The sequence below is a fragment of the Microtus pennsylvanicus genome, chromosome 9, assembly GCF_037038515.1.
Source record: "Microtus pennsylvanicus isolate mMicPen1 chromosome 9, mMicPen1.hap1, whole genome shotgun sequence".
NCBI classification, from domain to species: Eukaryota; Metazoa; Chordata; class Mammalia; order Rodentia; family Cricetidae; genus Microtus; species Microtus pennsylvanicus.
The window spans coordinates 60763397-60779407 of record NC_134587.1 but is presented as its reverse complement, the minus strand read 5'-3'; the positions used below and the strand labels follow the sequence as shown (position 1 = coordinate 60779407).

Sequence of the window (16011 nt, the reverse complement as noted above, 5' to 3'; positions counted from 1 at the left end):
CCTGATGATGTCTTGTGTCCCCTTCAAGTGTTAGGACCCATAAGCTGAGGTGAAGCTCAAGGTACCTGCATCTAAAGCAGGTCCGACCCTATGCCCTTGGCCTGTGGCCTGTTCCTGCCCTTGTGGGACAAGGGAGGCATGTAGCTATGGCCAGGATGCTTGGGGAGCCTCTAAGAAGCCCAGGGAGACCAGGGCTAACAAGCATCTAGCTAAATCCCAGTCCTGGGGTCACCAAGGACACCTTAGGAGTGACAAAACAGGTGCCAGAAAAAGACAATCCCCTAAGCCGCTCCTAAGCGGATTAGAGTTCATCTGGGCTCCCTCCCCCTGGGTGCTGCCTTCATGTTCCCAAGGGAAGGGCACACCGCAGGCTCCTGGAAGCCCCTGGGGAGCGGTTCTGTCTTTCCCAGGCCTTGGCAGGTGCACAGGACCTGTCTGTGTCCTGCTGGGATGTGGGTCTGGAGTAGAGGGCAGACAGTCCCAGCAGCCGCCTCCATTTGTAAAGATGGCTGTTTGCCACACTGTGTTTCCTTTTTATCTTCAAGAGAGTAGCAGGCCAGAAGCCTCCTGGTAACAGGAATGGGGAGGGGGATCCCACAGTGAGCAGTTTCCCCATCTGTGAATGAGATCACGGACACTTGATGGTGTGATCAACCAGTCTTCTTGAAGAACTGCCACAAGATGGTTAGAGGACAAAGACAGGCACAGGAGAGCCACCGACCTTCACGTTGAGTCCCCTATCAAGCCAGAAGACTCATGGGACATGAGCCAGGGATGCACCTAGGACACAGCTTGTTCAGGTGGGCATACCTGAGACAGACTTGGAACATCAGGGACACATCTGGGGCACACTCAGGACCCAGCTTAGACAGTAATCATACCCAGGACACACCCAGGAATGGTAGAAGGTAAGGGCATGTCACCATCTCGTGGGGCCTCAACTGTCATGTCTGTAGTGCTCCTGACAATTTGAGGAGGAGTCACAGGGAGGGAGCACTCACAGGGAGGAGAAAGGGAAGTCGTGCAGAATGAATGAAAGCCCAAGTCAGAAGGCTAAAGGAGCGTTTAGCCCACCCACCTCCTCTGAGGGGCATCAGGGTGTATCAAGTGAGGACAGGGTCTCCTGTTGTGACTGCGAAAGAGAAAAGAGAACCTTCTGGTGAATGCCAACCCCCTCTCTTACCTCCCACCTCTTAGCAAGGGCTTGTGACAGGAAGATTGGTAAGTAAATATTTGAGGTAAACAATATCTCGTCCCCAAGTGACCTCTGCTAGTCCCAGCCCTGCCACTTAGCAGCTGGTGACCTTGGACAGACCATATCTGATTCTTGTACCAATCAGGACCGAAGGGGACATGGTTCTCAACCACTGGGTACCTTGTCAGCAGAGCCACCCAGAGCACTGAAATCCACATTCCACCTGGCTCAGCGGGCTGGCGGAACTCAGGCCTCCATTTCTGACAGGCTCCTGAGTGGTTTACATGGAAGCCGTAGAACAGGACCAGGAGAGGTTTAGGGATGAAGAAATCCAGACTGCCTTCACACCAGGAAGGCCCCTTGTGGAGGGGGCTAAGGAGAATTTGTCAACCGAAGTAGGACAAGTTCGGTTCCTGGCCCAGAATATTTAGACAAAGTCTATAGTGTCTCCCAAACTCATCTCTGCGTATCCTTGTTATCTAAACCTTTGAGGTAATGACAGAGTACACACAGCTGAGGGGTCGTGAGAAAAGGAGGGGAAATAAGGAGGGGGTCTCTCAACAGTAATAGCGGATACCTGACACAGGAGCATTAGATTCAGGGTACCCATGGCACCAGGACCCCTGAGCTGTCCTTTGTAGACAAAGCCTTTCCCACACCCTCAGCCCTCCAGGAACCCACAGGTCCACTCTCTGTACTACTTACTGCAAGGGTGCTCTCTGAGCACGGGCCCTTTCTCAGGAAATTCTCTAGAAGTAGAGGCAGGTGCCCACAGCAAGCACCTTCCTTCCTGTGCCTGACTATTGGTCCATGATCCATGCAGATGCTCCTGATCTAACCAGGCATCCAGAGAAGGACATTTGGTATTCTCTCCAGGTTTGGGCTGTTACTGTGTTTTTGTCTGTAGATTTCTACTTCTCTGGGATAAATGTCCAAGAGTGTAGTTCTGGGCAGATGTGTTTGATCTAAAAACATCTGGCAAACTGACTCCCAGGGATGTGCCTATCTCTCATTCCCACCAGCAGCCATTGAAGCCGGACACCCATGTCCTTTACAGGGCTGGAAGCTTCCTTGTTTGGTCATTCATTCTGCCCTGATAATGTTCTCCATTAGCATATATTAATTGTACAAAACAATGAGTCTCTCTGTGACATTTTCATACATGCATAATGTACTCTGAACATATTCCCTCCCCCATTACTCTCTGGTTTCCCCTCCTCTTCCCACTGATTTCCTTCCCAAATAGTCCCCTCCCCTCTATTTTCACGTTTCTGGTATTAGCCTTGTTTTTATTTTGTATATGTTGGGCAGAAGTGGTTCTGTCCAATTTGTAGGTTTCTTCTTATGGATTCCTTTCTTGGTGTTGAGTCTAAGGCCTCCTTTGGCTAACCCTAGGTTCACAGATTCCGTCCTTGTCTTCTCCTGAGGGTTAGAGTTTCACTTTTACATTCAAGATCATGATCCACCTTGAGTTCATTTTTGGAAAAGGTAGGAGATATATAGTTGAAGCTCTTTTTCCAATGAAGGTCCAACTACTTCAGCACCATTTGTTGAAATGTAAGGGCGAAAGAACCAGCTCCACAAAGTTGCACATGTTCACATGCACACACACATACACACGCACACACACACACATACACACGTGCACACACAATACACATACACACAGTAAATACACATACACTCACATGCACATTATAAACACACACACAGTTCCTCATACACACCATAAACCTTGTGAACAAATAATCTGCAATTTTACTTTATTAACGGAAAACATCATCAAAATAGTATGATGAAAGCCTAATGTTCCTGTGTTGTGTTTTGCAGAAGATCTCAAGGTAAAAAGGCTTTTAGCATACTTTGCTCCAAATCCCACCATGGTCAGACCCAGGGCCACACCACAGCACACACTCTCTTTTTGGAGGAAATTTGTGTTGTGCTGTCAGGGACTTGTGTGCGTGTGTGTGCGTGCGTGTGTGAATGCGTATGTATATGTGTGTGTGTGAAAAAAAAATCTCATATATTCTTTAACTATTCCTCTGCTGTTGAGCCCTTAGGCTGCTCCTATAGCTCAGCTGTTGGGACTACAGCTGCAGCAAACACCGATGTGTGAGCATCTCTGGGGTGTGCTAACCTAGAGTCCTGCGGATGAATATAACCAGGAGTGGTCCAGCTGGGTCATAGGGAAGGAAGACCAGCTCTAAGATACCCTTTCAATGTCCTGTGTTCTCTCTGTGGTGCCTGCTCCTGTTTAGTGGAAGGAGTTGGTGGAGGCAGGTGCTTTTTTGGGTCTTTTCCCTCCTTGTCAAAGTCCAATGGATATTGACTTTCTGATCAATTTCCTCATCGTCACTGAGCCTCCCTTCCCAGAAGCCTGCATCGCTGACTGCTCTGCTGAGTCAGTGGATTTCTCGGGCCATCTATTGGCATTTTGTGCCTCAATTCGACTCTAGCTTTACAGTCATCCATGGTCTTTGTCCACTGTCCATTTCTGTTCCCCATGGGTCTGAAGCTCACACAGCTTCAAGGGAGTTCTTCTGTCTTCAGCTTGAAAAGGTCCCAGAATTGCCCTAAAATCTTCCTACTTCTCTCCAACAGCCAAAGGCACGGAGCCCAGAAAGTTACCCTAACACAAACCGTAGCTGAAGCTAAATGATGGGGCAGGAGAACAAAGATTCCATTTGCTTATGGCTCAGGACAAAGCACAGTGTGGGTGGCTTCCCATGAAGTCCTTCTCCCTTGGTGATGTCACTAGAGCCTGTCTAGACAGCGGCATGACCACTGGGCCCTCTAGCCACCCTCTCAGGCAGGTTTGCTGTCAGCACATTCTCTAATTTTCCCCCATTTGACAATGTCTAGAATTTCCCCTTACCTCTGAAGATTTTTTTTTTCTAGACATAAGACTCTGGCTTGATCATTCTTTTCTTCAGGCACTTTTAAAAAAGATTTATTTTTCTTTCATGTGTTTGGGTATTTTTCCAACATGTATGTAAGTGCCCTACATATACCCATGGGGATCTGAAGAGGAAATCAAATGCCCTGGACCTGGAGTTTGGATGGCTGTGAGCCACCATGTGGATGCTGAGAACCAAGCCCAGGTCCTTCGTAATCACAGTCCGTGCTCTCAACCACTGAGTGTGTCTTCATTCCCCTTTCGATACTGCAAAATCTTTGTGAAATTCATGCTGGCCACTAACACCATACGTGGAGGAGAGGGGGGGTTTACAACTGCCAGGTGGGGTAGAAGTCTGGGGCTCCTTTTCCTAGAGCTGTTTGGTGGGGCACCCAGTTCTGCCTTCCTGGAGTGCACTATGGGAAAACAACCCTCTACCAAGATCTCGGTCCCTGCTCCCACAGGCACATGGTCAGGTCACTCTGACGGTCTGTGTGTGGTCCAGAAACTCGGAGGTGGGAAGATGGAGCTCAGTGAGGTTCAGAAATGGCTCACGTTTTGTTCACATGTAGAATATTTCCATGCCCACTAACAGATGATGGTTAGGTGCCCAGGTGCGTTCAGGGCCCTCTTGGCCAATCCGCAGGCTTGGGTCTACACATGCCAGCTCCAGCCCCACAGGTATCTTCAGGTGCCCACACATCTGGCTCCAGACCTACAGGCAATTTCCAGACCCTGCACATCTGGATCCAGGTCCATGGGAGCACCTTTAGGCCCATGTAAGATGGGCCCCAGGTTGACAGGCATCATCATGCACTGACACATAGGCCCTGGACCCACAGTTTGTGAGTGGTGAGATCTCAGCCACTGCTGTTCACTCACCTTTACAATCCTAACATCATGAGAGGATCTGTGCCAAAGAGAGTACGCAGGGCTGCTTCTCTGAGAAGCAGGCTACAAGGATATAAATCCTTTTAAATTTCAGCATCGTCTGTTTGCAGGCAACTAAATCATATTGGGGGGGGGGGTGCACAAAATGAAAGCCAACAGCTTTTCAGGGTTGCTTGTCTTCCCAAGAATCCAGTTTGGTTGCGCGGTCACTGGGAGGGAAAGCCTGCGCAGATGTGACAATAATAAGTTCCCAGTGGTGACCGCTCACATGGGCCAGACTTTGTCTTAGCTACACTTGAAAAGGAATAGAGCATGTCCCCCTTCCTTGGCCGACCCTCCCCTTTCAGGAGTAGATACCTGGCCATGGGACGCTGCTTTCAACCTGAGTTGATTGCACATTCAGAGCATATGGTTCTCTTCCCATCTGACACACAGGACAGTGGCAGAGGGACACCTACCCAGTGCCCGGTGGGGACAGAAGCCAGCATTTGTAGCCCTCATGTGTTGTCCACGGACACTCTTGAGTGGACCTTTGCAGGCATCCAACTGTCAGCAACCCATCAAGGTATGAGAATGGCAGAGGCTCCACCCAGCAGCTCCAACATCAGAACCTCATCAGCAAGAAGTTGGGACAGAAGACACAAAGCCGGGGAGCGCCCCCAGATCCCCCGAGTGGGATTCTCCCTGCAGACACACAAGGAATCTTAACGGTGCTCTGGTCCTACTTCCAGCAAAGGGCAGGAGAGCATTATCCTCATGGCAGAGACTGGAAGACAGGCGCCCTCCCTGCAGTGCCTCCACCTTTGCCCAATTCTGTCCTTCACCATTGTTTACCCAGTCCCTCTGACGTTCCCGTTGACTCTGCCCCACCATCTCGAGAAAGACAGGCCTGTGGGACCACTCCAGGAAGTTGTGGGCACACTTCAGGCAACTTCTCTCCCACCCTGATGAGGAGGGGAGTCTTAAAGAAACAGTTCAAGGTCCAAGAGACCTGAGTGGCGGGATGGCAGATCTCAGGCCTGCGACATTTGACCTGGAACGTGTCAGCTCGTGTTTTCCCTCCTAAAGGAGAGCTGAGGCTGTTCTTAGCAGAAATACTTCCCCTTCAACTCAATCAGGGGAGATTAAGTTGTCAGCCAAGGGCATCCCAAGGACCAGCTGACTTCTGGGACAGTAGAGGGCAGATATCCAGCAAGCCCCAAGCCTCCCTTGTGTTTGTAGAGTTGATAATGGGGAACTGATATCTGGCTCCAATGCCTTTGGCCTCAGGTAGGGGAGACTATAAGCCTCAGAGGACGCTCCCTGGGCCCAGTCCAGGCCAGCAGGAGAGGACATGGCAGCCCTACAGGAGAAGAAGTCGTGCAGCCAGCGCATGGCCGAATTCCGGCACTACTGTTGGAACTCAGACACTGGGCAGATGCTGGGTCGCACCCCAGCACGGTGGGGTAGGTGTGGGCCATGTGAAGGGGGGCATGGGATGAGGTAGAGAGCTAGCAGCCAGCAGGACCCAGGCACTACTAGGATACCTGGGAATGCTCTGCAGGCCATGCCTCACCTCTGCAGGAAGCCGGGGTCCCCAGATGGCCCTGAGGCTCAGATTCCAGAACACCTGCAAAACAGGTCCAAGACTGGCTCCAACTTTTCATCCATGATTTTGAAGCATCATTTTAAAGCTCTTTCTGAAACTAATATTTTTTTAAGTTACAGCAAGTTATGGTAGTTTCTTGTTCAGATAATTGGGGAGGCAGGGATTTACTTCAGTGGATTTGTTCTATTGTGAGAGTTGCCATGACTATAACATGCTGGGCATATCTGGAGACTTCTTTGACTTCCAGGCTGCATCTGAAATGGCCTGTGCCGCTGTCATTCTCAAGTATGGACAAGGTGGGCTAGAGAGATATGTCCACTGAGTCCCTTTTTTATGGCTGCCCTGTGGCGATCTGGGGGACCCTTCCTACTGGGGCCACCCTAAGAACAGAAAGGTCCTCATAGATTAGAAGACTGTGCACCTGTTCAGGACATCCCTTCATGGAGTATTCTTCCACAAGCAGGAAATATTCCTGAGACCCCAAAAAGTGGCAGCCCTCGGGTTCTCCAGGACATGGGAGTTACAGACGGAGCTTGAGTGTAAGTGGGTGGATGCAGTGAGGATATTGCAAGACTACATCACTGGGGAATACAGGAAGTGTGCCACCTTACTCCTTAGACGGCAGCCCCAGGCACTATCCCTTTGGGGTCCCCCAGCAGCCACATGGGGATCCGTCCAAGATCCTTCAGGTCTGTGCACATATTAAAGGCTACTTTGGTTGCCCTTTTACCTCCCATCTCAGGGGCCTTGAGAACCAAGATGAGAGTAGACTCACAGAGGGTGGTACCTAATGACTCAACTCCGCAACAATTCGGCTAGTCTCAGCCCAGCTTGAACATGCTACCACATGAGAAGCATACACTGTTCATGTAGAAGGAGGACACATCCTCCTCAAGACCCTGAGACCTCCCAATGGCGGCTGCATTGAAAATGCAGTCAGTTTCAGAGCAGGGAGGAAACAGGAAGATGCCATTATACCAGTGGGAAACACAGAAGCAGAGCTGGCACCGGGGCCATCCCAGGAAGTGGGTCACCTGAAGAAGGGACAGCAGATGGGGCTCTGGGGTAGATGCTGGGATTGTCAACTATCCTCTCAGGAGGTTCTCCTAGCTGCCAAGTCTCCTGCAAGCCTTCTTGATGACTGTAATGCCACTCGGAACTTTCTGGAATGGTTTCTCAGCCTGACCCGAGGACCTGGCCTCAGTGTCTGGTGGCTGAAGAGAGCAAAAGCCAAGTGAAATGACAGAAACAAAGGAACGGGACAAGTTACTCTTAGGGGAAGCGGCACACGAGGTACTTAGAGGAAATGGGGGCTGGAGCCCACAGGCTGAGAACAGCTGACGTCTCAGTGACTTGGGGCATACCGTGCCACCCAGGGCACACTCTGTGTGTGACATGGAACTCCTACCACCAGTAGCTCTCATGTGAGATTCCATGGCATTGCCCCCTTGGAGAACCAAGTCTGACGGTAGCAAGGTTGCATCCTTCATCTGCACCTGGGAGATGCTGAGCCCTGGCTCACACCCATGAGCTGAATAGTCAGAAGAGGGTTTGGGAGGCAGGATGGACAAGCAGCAAATGAAGCCAAGATTCTATCTGTGGCAGCTCAGGTCCCAGGAGGGTAGAGTCAGACAGAAGCCACATCAGGTAGGAGCCTGTAGTGGCCCTGTCAGTCCTGCAATGGAAAATCTCCCTCTCTTGGCCCTTCCCAAACATGATTGGGCATCCACCCCTTAGTGGATATACCACCCTGACAATCACCCCTTAGTGTGTGTACAGCCCTAACAATCCCCTGACAATCAGTGACAGTCATCGGCCACTACCACAGCCAAACCCAATTAGAGGACAAGGTCTTCGTGGAACTACAGTTCTGAGACAGGCCACTGCTGTGTTGGCCACCCAGAGATGCCTTGTCAAGCTATAGCTGGCCTCCAGCCTGTGACCTCCCCACCATCTCTGTCTCCACTGACTTGGTCTTGCCCTTCAGTGACTTTTTGGGTCACTGAAGAAAGACTTACTGGGAGAAAGCCATACCCACATCATGCATTTGGAAGGAGCATCCCATGAAGACCACAGTCATGGACAGCACAGAGACCCTTTTCCAGCACTGTGTTTCTTGGCAGTGGCGCCCATGACCAGAAATCATTCAAAACACAGCTGTGAGGACTTCCCAGTAGCCCAAGTCCAAAGCCATGCCCCAGAGAGCTGTAGTCCCTAGGACTGGCTCTAAAGGAACATCATCAAAGGGGTCTTCAGGAGTCCATGAATCCCGGTTCACACCCAGGTCAGAACATCTCCTTTCACTGATGCTTGAGCAGCAGGGCTGGGAATCACAGGAGCTGGGCCTGCCCAGCATGTCCCCTAACCTTCTTCTCTGCAGGACACAGGGCAAGTACCTGGCAGGTCCTCAGAGCACAGTCCAGGTATGCTCAGTCATGGCCCTTCCCAGGCAACCATACACTGGGGGTCACTTTGGCCAACAGCTGCCTTTCCCTGGGAAGCAACTCCAGGGTACAGAACGGGCTCTGGAACCCTGCCACAGTAGCTGTAGTTACAGTGATCAGTGCACCACGCACACGTAGTTGGCACTAAGATGCAGGGGAAGTGACAGGAGCCCACACAAGGCCATGAACATGCCCTGTAGTTCTGTTTGTGAGAAAAAGAAGGACAAGGAGGAAGAGGAGGAGGAGGAGAAGGAGGAGGAAGAGAAGGAGGAGAAGGAGAAGAAGGAGGAGAAGGAGGAGGAGGAGGAAGAGGAGGAGGAGGAGAAGAAGAACAACAACAACAACAACAACAACAACATGATGATGATGATGATGATGATGATGATGATGATGACGACCAGAGATGGAGTAGACAGCTAGCTTCAGAACTAAAGAGTAAGGGTAAGAGGTTGTCAAAGAGCTCAGGAGATGCCAATTAGATGAGAAAGTTCTAGAATTCAATAGAGGTGCTGGTGGCACAGTAACTTGAGTGCCTTGCATGGCGCCAGCTATGCTCTCTGTACTGGAGAAGAAGGGAGCCTGGGCTGTGCCGTGTGCATTGTCACAGCTGAGGCTGCTACTTCCAACTCTCTCTTTTCAGTGTGGATCAGCCTCTACTATGCAGCCTTCTACGTGGTCATGACGGGGCTCTTCGCCTTGTGCATTTACGTGCTGATGCAGACCATCGACCCCTACACCCCAGACTACCAAGACCAGTTGAAGTCACCGGGTAAGTTATCAGGAAGGCGTTGGCAATGCTCCTGGAGTAGCACACAACGGGGCACAGCAGAGTCCCTTCCTCTGCACACACCCAGGGCAGGAGCCCCACAGCCTCCCAATAGGGACAATGACTCCAAATTGTAAAGACTGATTTTGGCTTTAGTTTTAAGTAATAAAGGGGGTTAGGAGGGAGGGTCACTGGGACAAGAAGCCTGTGCATTCATATATATGCTTGTGCACACAGTGGAGTATCTGGAAGAACACACAAGAGACTGCAGGCAAGGGAGCAGGTCTGGGGGTTCTAGGAAAAAGATCTGGGATGGAAACTCCCCCTTTCACAGTAATCCCTGGAACTGATGAGAAGAGAGAGGAGACCCTATCTGAGGCTGAGAAACATGAAAATCAAGTCCTTTACCCTTGAAATCTTGTACAGCTGTTCTTTTCATGACACCCACAAAACCAGCAAAGCCCTGGCTCACATAAACAGAAAACCAGCAACTTGAATGGGCCCGTTGAGCACAGTGGAAAGAATGAGTGACTTCATGTAAAGGGAGGAGGAGTGAACCAGCACTATAAAAAGTCAGAGATGGGTAGGATGGCTCCAAGTCACTTGCGCATGAGTCTGCACCATGAGCTCGAACCCCTTACATCCCAGAACCAAGACAACACTCAGCAGATAGCAAGGGACTCGGTGACACCCCCCCCCCATTTAGCCTATTACAATGAGTTTGTATTTAATTAGAACCAGCGCAGTATTTTAAAAGTATTTCTTACATTTTTGTTTACTTGTGTGCGCGGGTGTACATGTGTTTGTGCACACACCGCGGTACATGTGTCATGAGAAGACAGCCCCTCGGGAGTTGGTTCTCTCTTTCCTGTGTGGTTCCAGGCATCACATTCGGGTCATCAAGGTTGGGGGGCAAGCACCTTTACCTGCTGAGCTATCTTGCAGCACAAATGAAAGGTATTTTTTTTTATGCCCATGGGTGTTTTGCCTCTATGTCTGTTGTACACCTGTAAGTGTGTACCTAGCTTGTCCTGGAACTTGAGTTACAGACGGTTATGAGTTGCCATATGGGTGCTGGGGATCCAACCTGCCTGGGTCCTGTGGAAGAGCAGCCTGTGCTCTGAGCCAGTGAGCCACCTCTCCAGCACCCAAGTGAAAATCCTTTGAGACAGCCCTGGCTGTCCTGGAACTCTGTGTAGACTAGGCTGGCCTCTACCTTCGGAGTGCTGGGATTACATGGGCCACTACGCTGGCTCCCAAGTGAAAAACTCTTGATGTGTGTTTAGATTCCTTTTCCCTAGACACCCACCCACAGGCATTGGGGAGTACTCTCCAGAGGCTAGCACCCACTGCACCAATCCTGTTCATGACTCCCCCAGACCCAGAGTCCCCTGTGGAGCATGTAGCACTATTACTGGGCCTGGGCATCCAGAGTCCTAGGGATAGGAGAGAGCTTTGTGCCCACTGTGCTGCATTCCTCAGAGGGCAGGGCCCCAGGACCTGTGTCCTCAGAGGCCTTGGGCCCTTCTTTTTAGCATCCCTGCCAAGCTTTCTTGGCTAGAGGGTGCCTGTCCTGCAGCTCCCGCCCAGGAGGGTGAGGAACTAGTTCCATGTCAGAAGCATCTACCTGTGGTTGGGACTTGTGTGAGACTGGATAGCCTCAGGGCCCGGGGCTCAGTATAAGTGAGCACTTGGAGAAACCAATCAAGGAGGTGCTCTTTCCTTCCAGGGGTAACCTTGAGACCTGATGTGTACGGGGACAGAGGGCTGAAGATTTCCTACAACGTCTCTGAAAACACCTCCTGGGCTGGCCTCACAGACATCCTCCACAGTTTCTTAGCAGGTGGGGGAACACGAATGCAGCAATATGTCTAAGAGAGAACTCAGGACGACCTCCTCCACAGACAGTGTGGGGCTGGGAACTCAGGATCTTCCCCACAGACAATGTGGAGCTGGGAACTCGGGATCTCCCCCACGGACAGTGTAGGGCTGGGGACTCGGGACCTCCTCCATGGACAGTGTGGGGCTGCAGACTCAGGATCTCTTCCACAGACAGTGTGGAACTCAGAACTCAGGATCTCCTCTGTGGACAGTGTGGGGCTGCAGACTCAGGATCTCCTCCACAGACAGTGTGGAGCTCAGAACTCTGGATCTCCTCTGTGGACAGTGTGGGGCTGGAGACTCAGGATTTCCTCCACGGACAGTGTGGGGCTGGAGACTCAGGATCTCCCCACAGACAGTGTGGGGCTGGAGACTCAGGATCTCCCCACAGACAGTGTGGAGCTGGGGACTCAGGATCTCCCCCCCCAGACAGTGTGGGGCTGGGGACTCGGGATCTCCTCCATGGACAGTGTGGGCTGGGGCCTTGGGATCTCCCCCCCAGACAGCGTGGGGCTGGGGACTCGGGATCTCCTCCACGGACAATGTGGGGATGGGTCTTGGGACCACCTCCCTGGACAGCTTGGGGCTGGCTGATGAGAAGATGTATATTCTACAGGCTACACCCCAGCATCCCAGCAGGACAGCATCAACTGTACCTCCGAAAAGTACTTCTTCCAGGAGAGTTTTGCGGCTCCAAACCACACCAAGTTCTCCTGCAAATTCACTGCAAACATGCTGCAGAACTGCTCGGGCCTGGTGGACCCCAGCTTCGGCTTCGAGGAAGGAAAGCCCTGCTTCATTATTAAAATGAACAGGGTGAGTGTCAAGGCCCCACTTTGGAGGTGGCTCTAGAGTGGTAAGGAACCCCCTCCTCACCTTAACGATGGTCCTGGGCCCTTTATCATGCCTCACCCTGACTCCATGCTTATTCATTATGTTCAGCTCTTAAATACAAGTCTAGAATTTTCTACTCAGACAGTGTCTTGCCAGCCTTATAACTATAAATACTGTATAAACACGACACAGAGCTAATGAAGATCTCTTCACCAGCAGGGCCTTGAGTTGCGGGTTCAGATTGGGAGGAGCTGGGGCATCCTACATGGTCTCCTTCTGCCCCAGAAACAGGAGTCCTTCAGGGCTGGTCCTCCAGGAATCACTGGGGCTTCAGTGGTACTGAAGCTGGTGGCAGTAAGTCCCACCAATGCCCTAAGAACAGAGGCACCGTAAGCAAGAGGAAGAAATGCGGTCAGCTGAGTGGCATTCAGGCAATAGGGGCTTGGGGTCATGCTTCAAGGGACCAAGTGGCAGGTAAAGACCCAATCAGTCTCACTGCCCATTTCCATTGTACAAGGTCTTAGAAAGCCACACGCTCGTGCACTGAACCCACCACAAGGCTATATAGCATGGAAGGGCTCCCCAGAGCTGCCCGGTGAGCAGGGTGTGGTCAGGGTTGCACTGGTCCATGTGGCAGCTGATGCTCTTGCCAAAGGCAGGTCCTGTTCAGAGCTCAGGAGACAATGGCTGAGGCTCAAAAAGTCTAGGGAAGGAATGTGAGGCTTTGAGGGCCACTGAGAGCGGCAGGTAGACCCATTCTGCAGCAAGGAAGGCAGCAGACAGCAGACGCGGACGCTCTGCCACTGCCAGCCGCCCTCCTACACCGCAGTACCCCAGGGCGATGGCTCAGAAGCACACGTGAGTATCCACCTGCACACCGGGGTACATCGCAGCCTTTCTTCCAGATTGTCAAGTTCCTGCCCAGCAACAACACAGCCCCCCGAGTGGACTGCACCTTCCAGGTGAGTACAGCTGAGGTTGGGGGAGGGGACCCAAGTTAACTCTGAGCACGTGCCAACTGTCACCTGTCAGGAATTGTCTGGAGTGATACCACAATGCAATAATGCTGTAGCCGGGGTTCCCCATCACCAGGTCTGTGCAGCACTCAGAAAGCCTGGCACCGATGTGGGTGACTCACCATCCTACCCCCACACTGTCTATAGTTATTATTTATAAAAATATTCCAGACCACCAACAGTGTTGTTGCTTAATGGGGCTTAGTATGTCTACTTAGGTGGCATTAATCTCTTACAAAATGACTAAGGATAATATTGAATATTAAATTTACCTTCACTAAATGTTTCCCAAGGTTTGTTTATAATGCTGAGCCCTACCTGACATGTCAAAAGGGCACCTCCGGGAGTGATCCAGGGAACATTTGTCTCGCCAGAGCTCTGTCCCTAGGGCGTCAGCTGTGTGTTTGCTCTTCACTTTTGAAATGATTGTGGCCATACACAAGCTGACCTTAGATTTGAGAGGTCATTGTTCCTGGATGAATGTGAGCTACCTGTTGGGCAGGTCTGCCTCCAACAGCGAAAAGGAAATAGCTCCCAGGAACCAGTGTTTACACTTAATCCAGCAAACTGCACCGACCCCGAGCCTGGCTTTGGCAAATGAGCCCTTGGTCTTGCCAGCTTTCACCTCACAATGCTAATAAGCAAACACCCCAATCTCACCACTCACCCAGGACTGTCAGATGGAACAAGTGGGGTGGGAAGTGGCTGAAGTTTGGCCTTTTGAGGAACTGGGTCCTTGCCAGGCTCTCAGGCCTGACTATGAAAGCTGACCAGTGCAAGGCTGACCCTATCACTCTGACATGCAAAGTTTTGTTGGGATTGCTGGCGCTGCCACCAGTGCTTGACATACGGTACACACACAACTCACATGTGTACTTGGACACAAAGGAGAACGTGCCCCGGTGCTCCTAGACTCAGCTGCGGTCTCTCCTCCTCAGGAGGATCACCGACATCCCCAGAAGTACCCTGAGCCCCTGCAGGTTGAGTACTACCCACCCAATGGTACCTTCAGCCTCCACTACTTCCCCTACTACGGCAAGAAAGCCCAGGTAGGTCTGTTTCGCTCGGCCCCAATGCACTTGCTAAGTTACCTAGCCAACAGGAAAGCCATTTTCAATTTAAAAAAAAAAAAAAAAGACAAAGGCAGAGCAAAGGGGCACACACCTGTAATCCCAGCACCTGGGAGGTGGCGGCAGGAGGATCGGGAGTTTAAGGTCTTCCCCCAAGCGTCTCATTCCCCTGTACTCCCACTTCAGCCCCATTACAGTAACCCTCTGGTGGCAGCAAAGCTTCTCAACGTCCCCAAGAACACAGAAGTCCTCATCGTGTGCAAGATCCTGGCAGACCATGTGACCTTCGACAATCCCCACGACCCATACGAAGGGAAAGTGGAGTTCAAGCTTACAATACAGAAGTAAGCAGGAGTGCTCCTCCACACCTACCGACGCCCAGCAGGCCCTTCCCTCTCGAGGGCACACCCTCTGCTGGGCAGTGTGCACAGCCACATCCAACACAGTTCAGCTGGTGACAACCATCTGTTGACACCAGGACACCGTGCTCCTGCCAGCACTCCCCTGAACATCACCAGCTCTATTATATGTATGTTTCCTTATATGTCTGCAATCCAATTGTAGCTGTGGGGTTACCACAGGAGCCCAGAGTCCTGTGACCACTGCAGAGACCCCAGAGTGACCCATCTGTCGGTGTTACTGCCCAGTGACCACCTGTCTTTCCTGAGCTTCAATATGAACTAAGGGTCCATATCAGTGTAACATTGGTCACCCCGGCACGACACATTCCCAATTTGTGCCTCTGAGACTCCAACCCCCGTGCCATAAAAACAAACTATATTAAAATCATTCTTATCCTGTGTGGAAAAGTCATGTCTTTCCTGAGCCGGGAAAAAAAAAATTACAAAGAACCAAATGCTCTTTTCTTTAAAGCCTTTCTATGATTTCAATCACAGTTCAAGTGTCCTTGGCACCTCAGTCACTGGGGCACACAGCTCAGAGATGGCCTAAGGTGCAGGGACGCTCAGTTCCACACAAACAGCCTACCACCTTGCCCACAGACCTACCCTGTGACCATCTCCCGTCTTAGCCTCCAAGGTTTCGGGCTCTTTCCTTCAAGACACTCACACTTCTTACGGCCTCCTTTGCATCCAAAAAGCCTGCATTTGTCTCTTCCAAGCTGAGATAGAACACAGCACAGGAGGACACAGACACATGCGCACACACGATGCAAGAGGTGTACCTGCTTTCTTATAGAACCCAGGGATGACTCCACCCACCATGGGCTGGGCCCTCCCATATCAATAACTAATTATGGAAATATACCACAGGCTTGCCTACAGCCCAGTCTTATAGAGGCATTTTCGCAATTGAGGTTCCCTCCCCTCAGATGACTCTAGCTCCTGTCAAGTTGACATAAAACCAGCCAGCACAATTGATCCCTTGTCACTAGACATACAAACACATCACTGTAGAGCCACAACCTTTCC

At 51.3% G+C, this 16011-nt stretch overlaps 1 protein-coding gene across 2 annotated transcripts; it reads left to right on the top strand.

Moving 5' to 3' along the window:
* The first annotated feature begins 6315 nt into the window (after window positions 1-6315).
* Atp4b (ATPase H+/K+ transporting subunit beta) lies at window positions 6316-14929 on the top strand. 2 transcript variants are annotated; one of them, XM_075984498.1, is made up of 7 exons: window positions 6316-6427; window positions 9655-9783; window positions 11510-11623; window positions 12278-12477; window positions 13401-13457; window positions 14453-14560; window positions 14768-14929. In XM_075984498.1, the coding sequence occupies exons 1-7, from the start codon at window positions 6316-6318 to the stop codon at window positions 14927-14929; spliced, it is 882 nt and encodes a 293-aa protein (XP_075840613.1). The 2 variants fall into 2 exon arrangements, with proteins under 2 accessions (XP_075840613.1, XP_075840612.1); XM_075984497.1 differs by having other exon boundaries at window positions 14450-14560.
* Window positions 14930-16011: the final 1082 nt, after the last annotated feature.

What these genes read in the sequence shown, in the direction of transcription:
- Atp4b (XM_075984497.1), top strand. Translation starts at nt 6,316, where the DNA reads ATGGCAGCCCTACAGGAGAAGAAGTCGTGCAGCCAGCGCATGGCCGAA. An exon ending in AGACCAGTTGAAGTCACCGG is followed by an intron (nt 9,784 to 11,509) that starts GTAAGTTATCAG and finishes CTTTCCTTCCAG; the next exon opens with GGGTAACCTTGAGACCTGAT. An exon ending in GAGTGGACTGCACCTTCCAG is followed by an intron (nt 13,458 to 14,449) that starts GTGAGTACAGCT and finishes TCTCCTCCTCAG; the next exon opens with GAGGATCACCGACATCCCCA.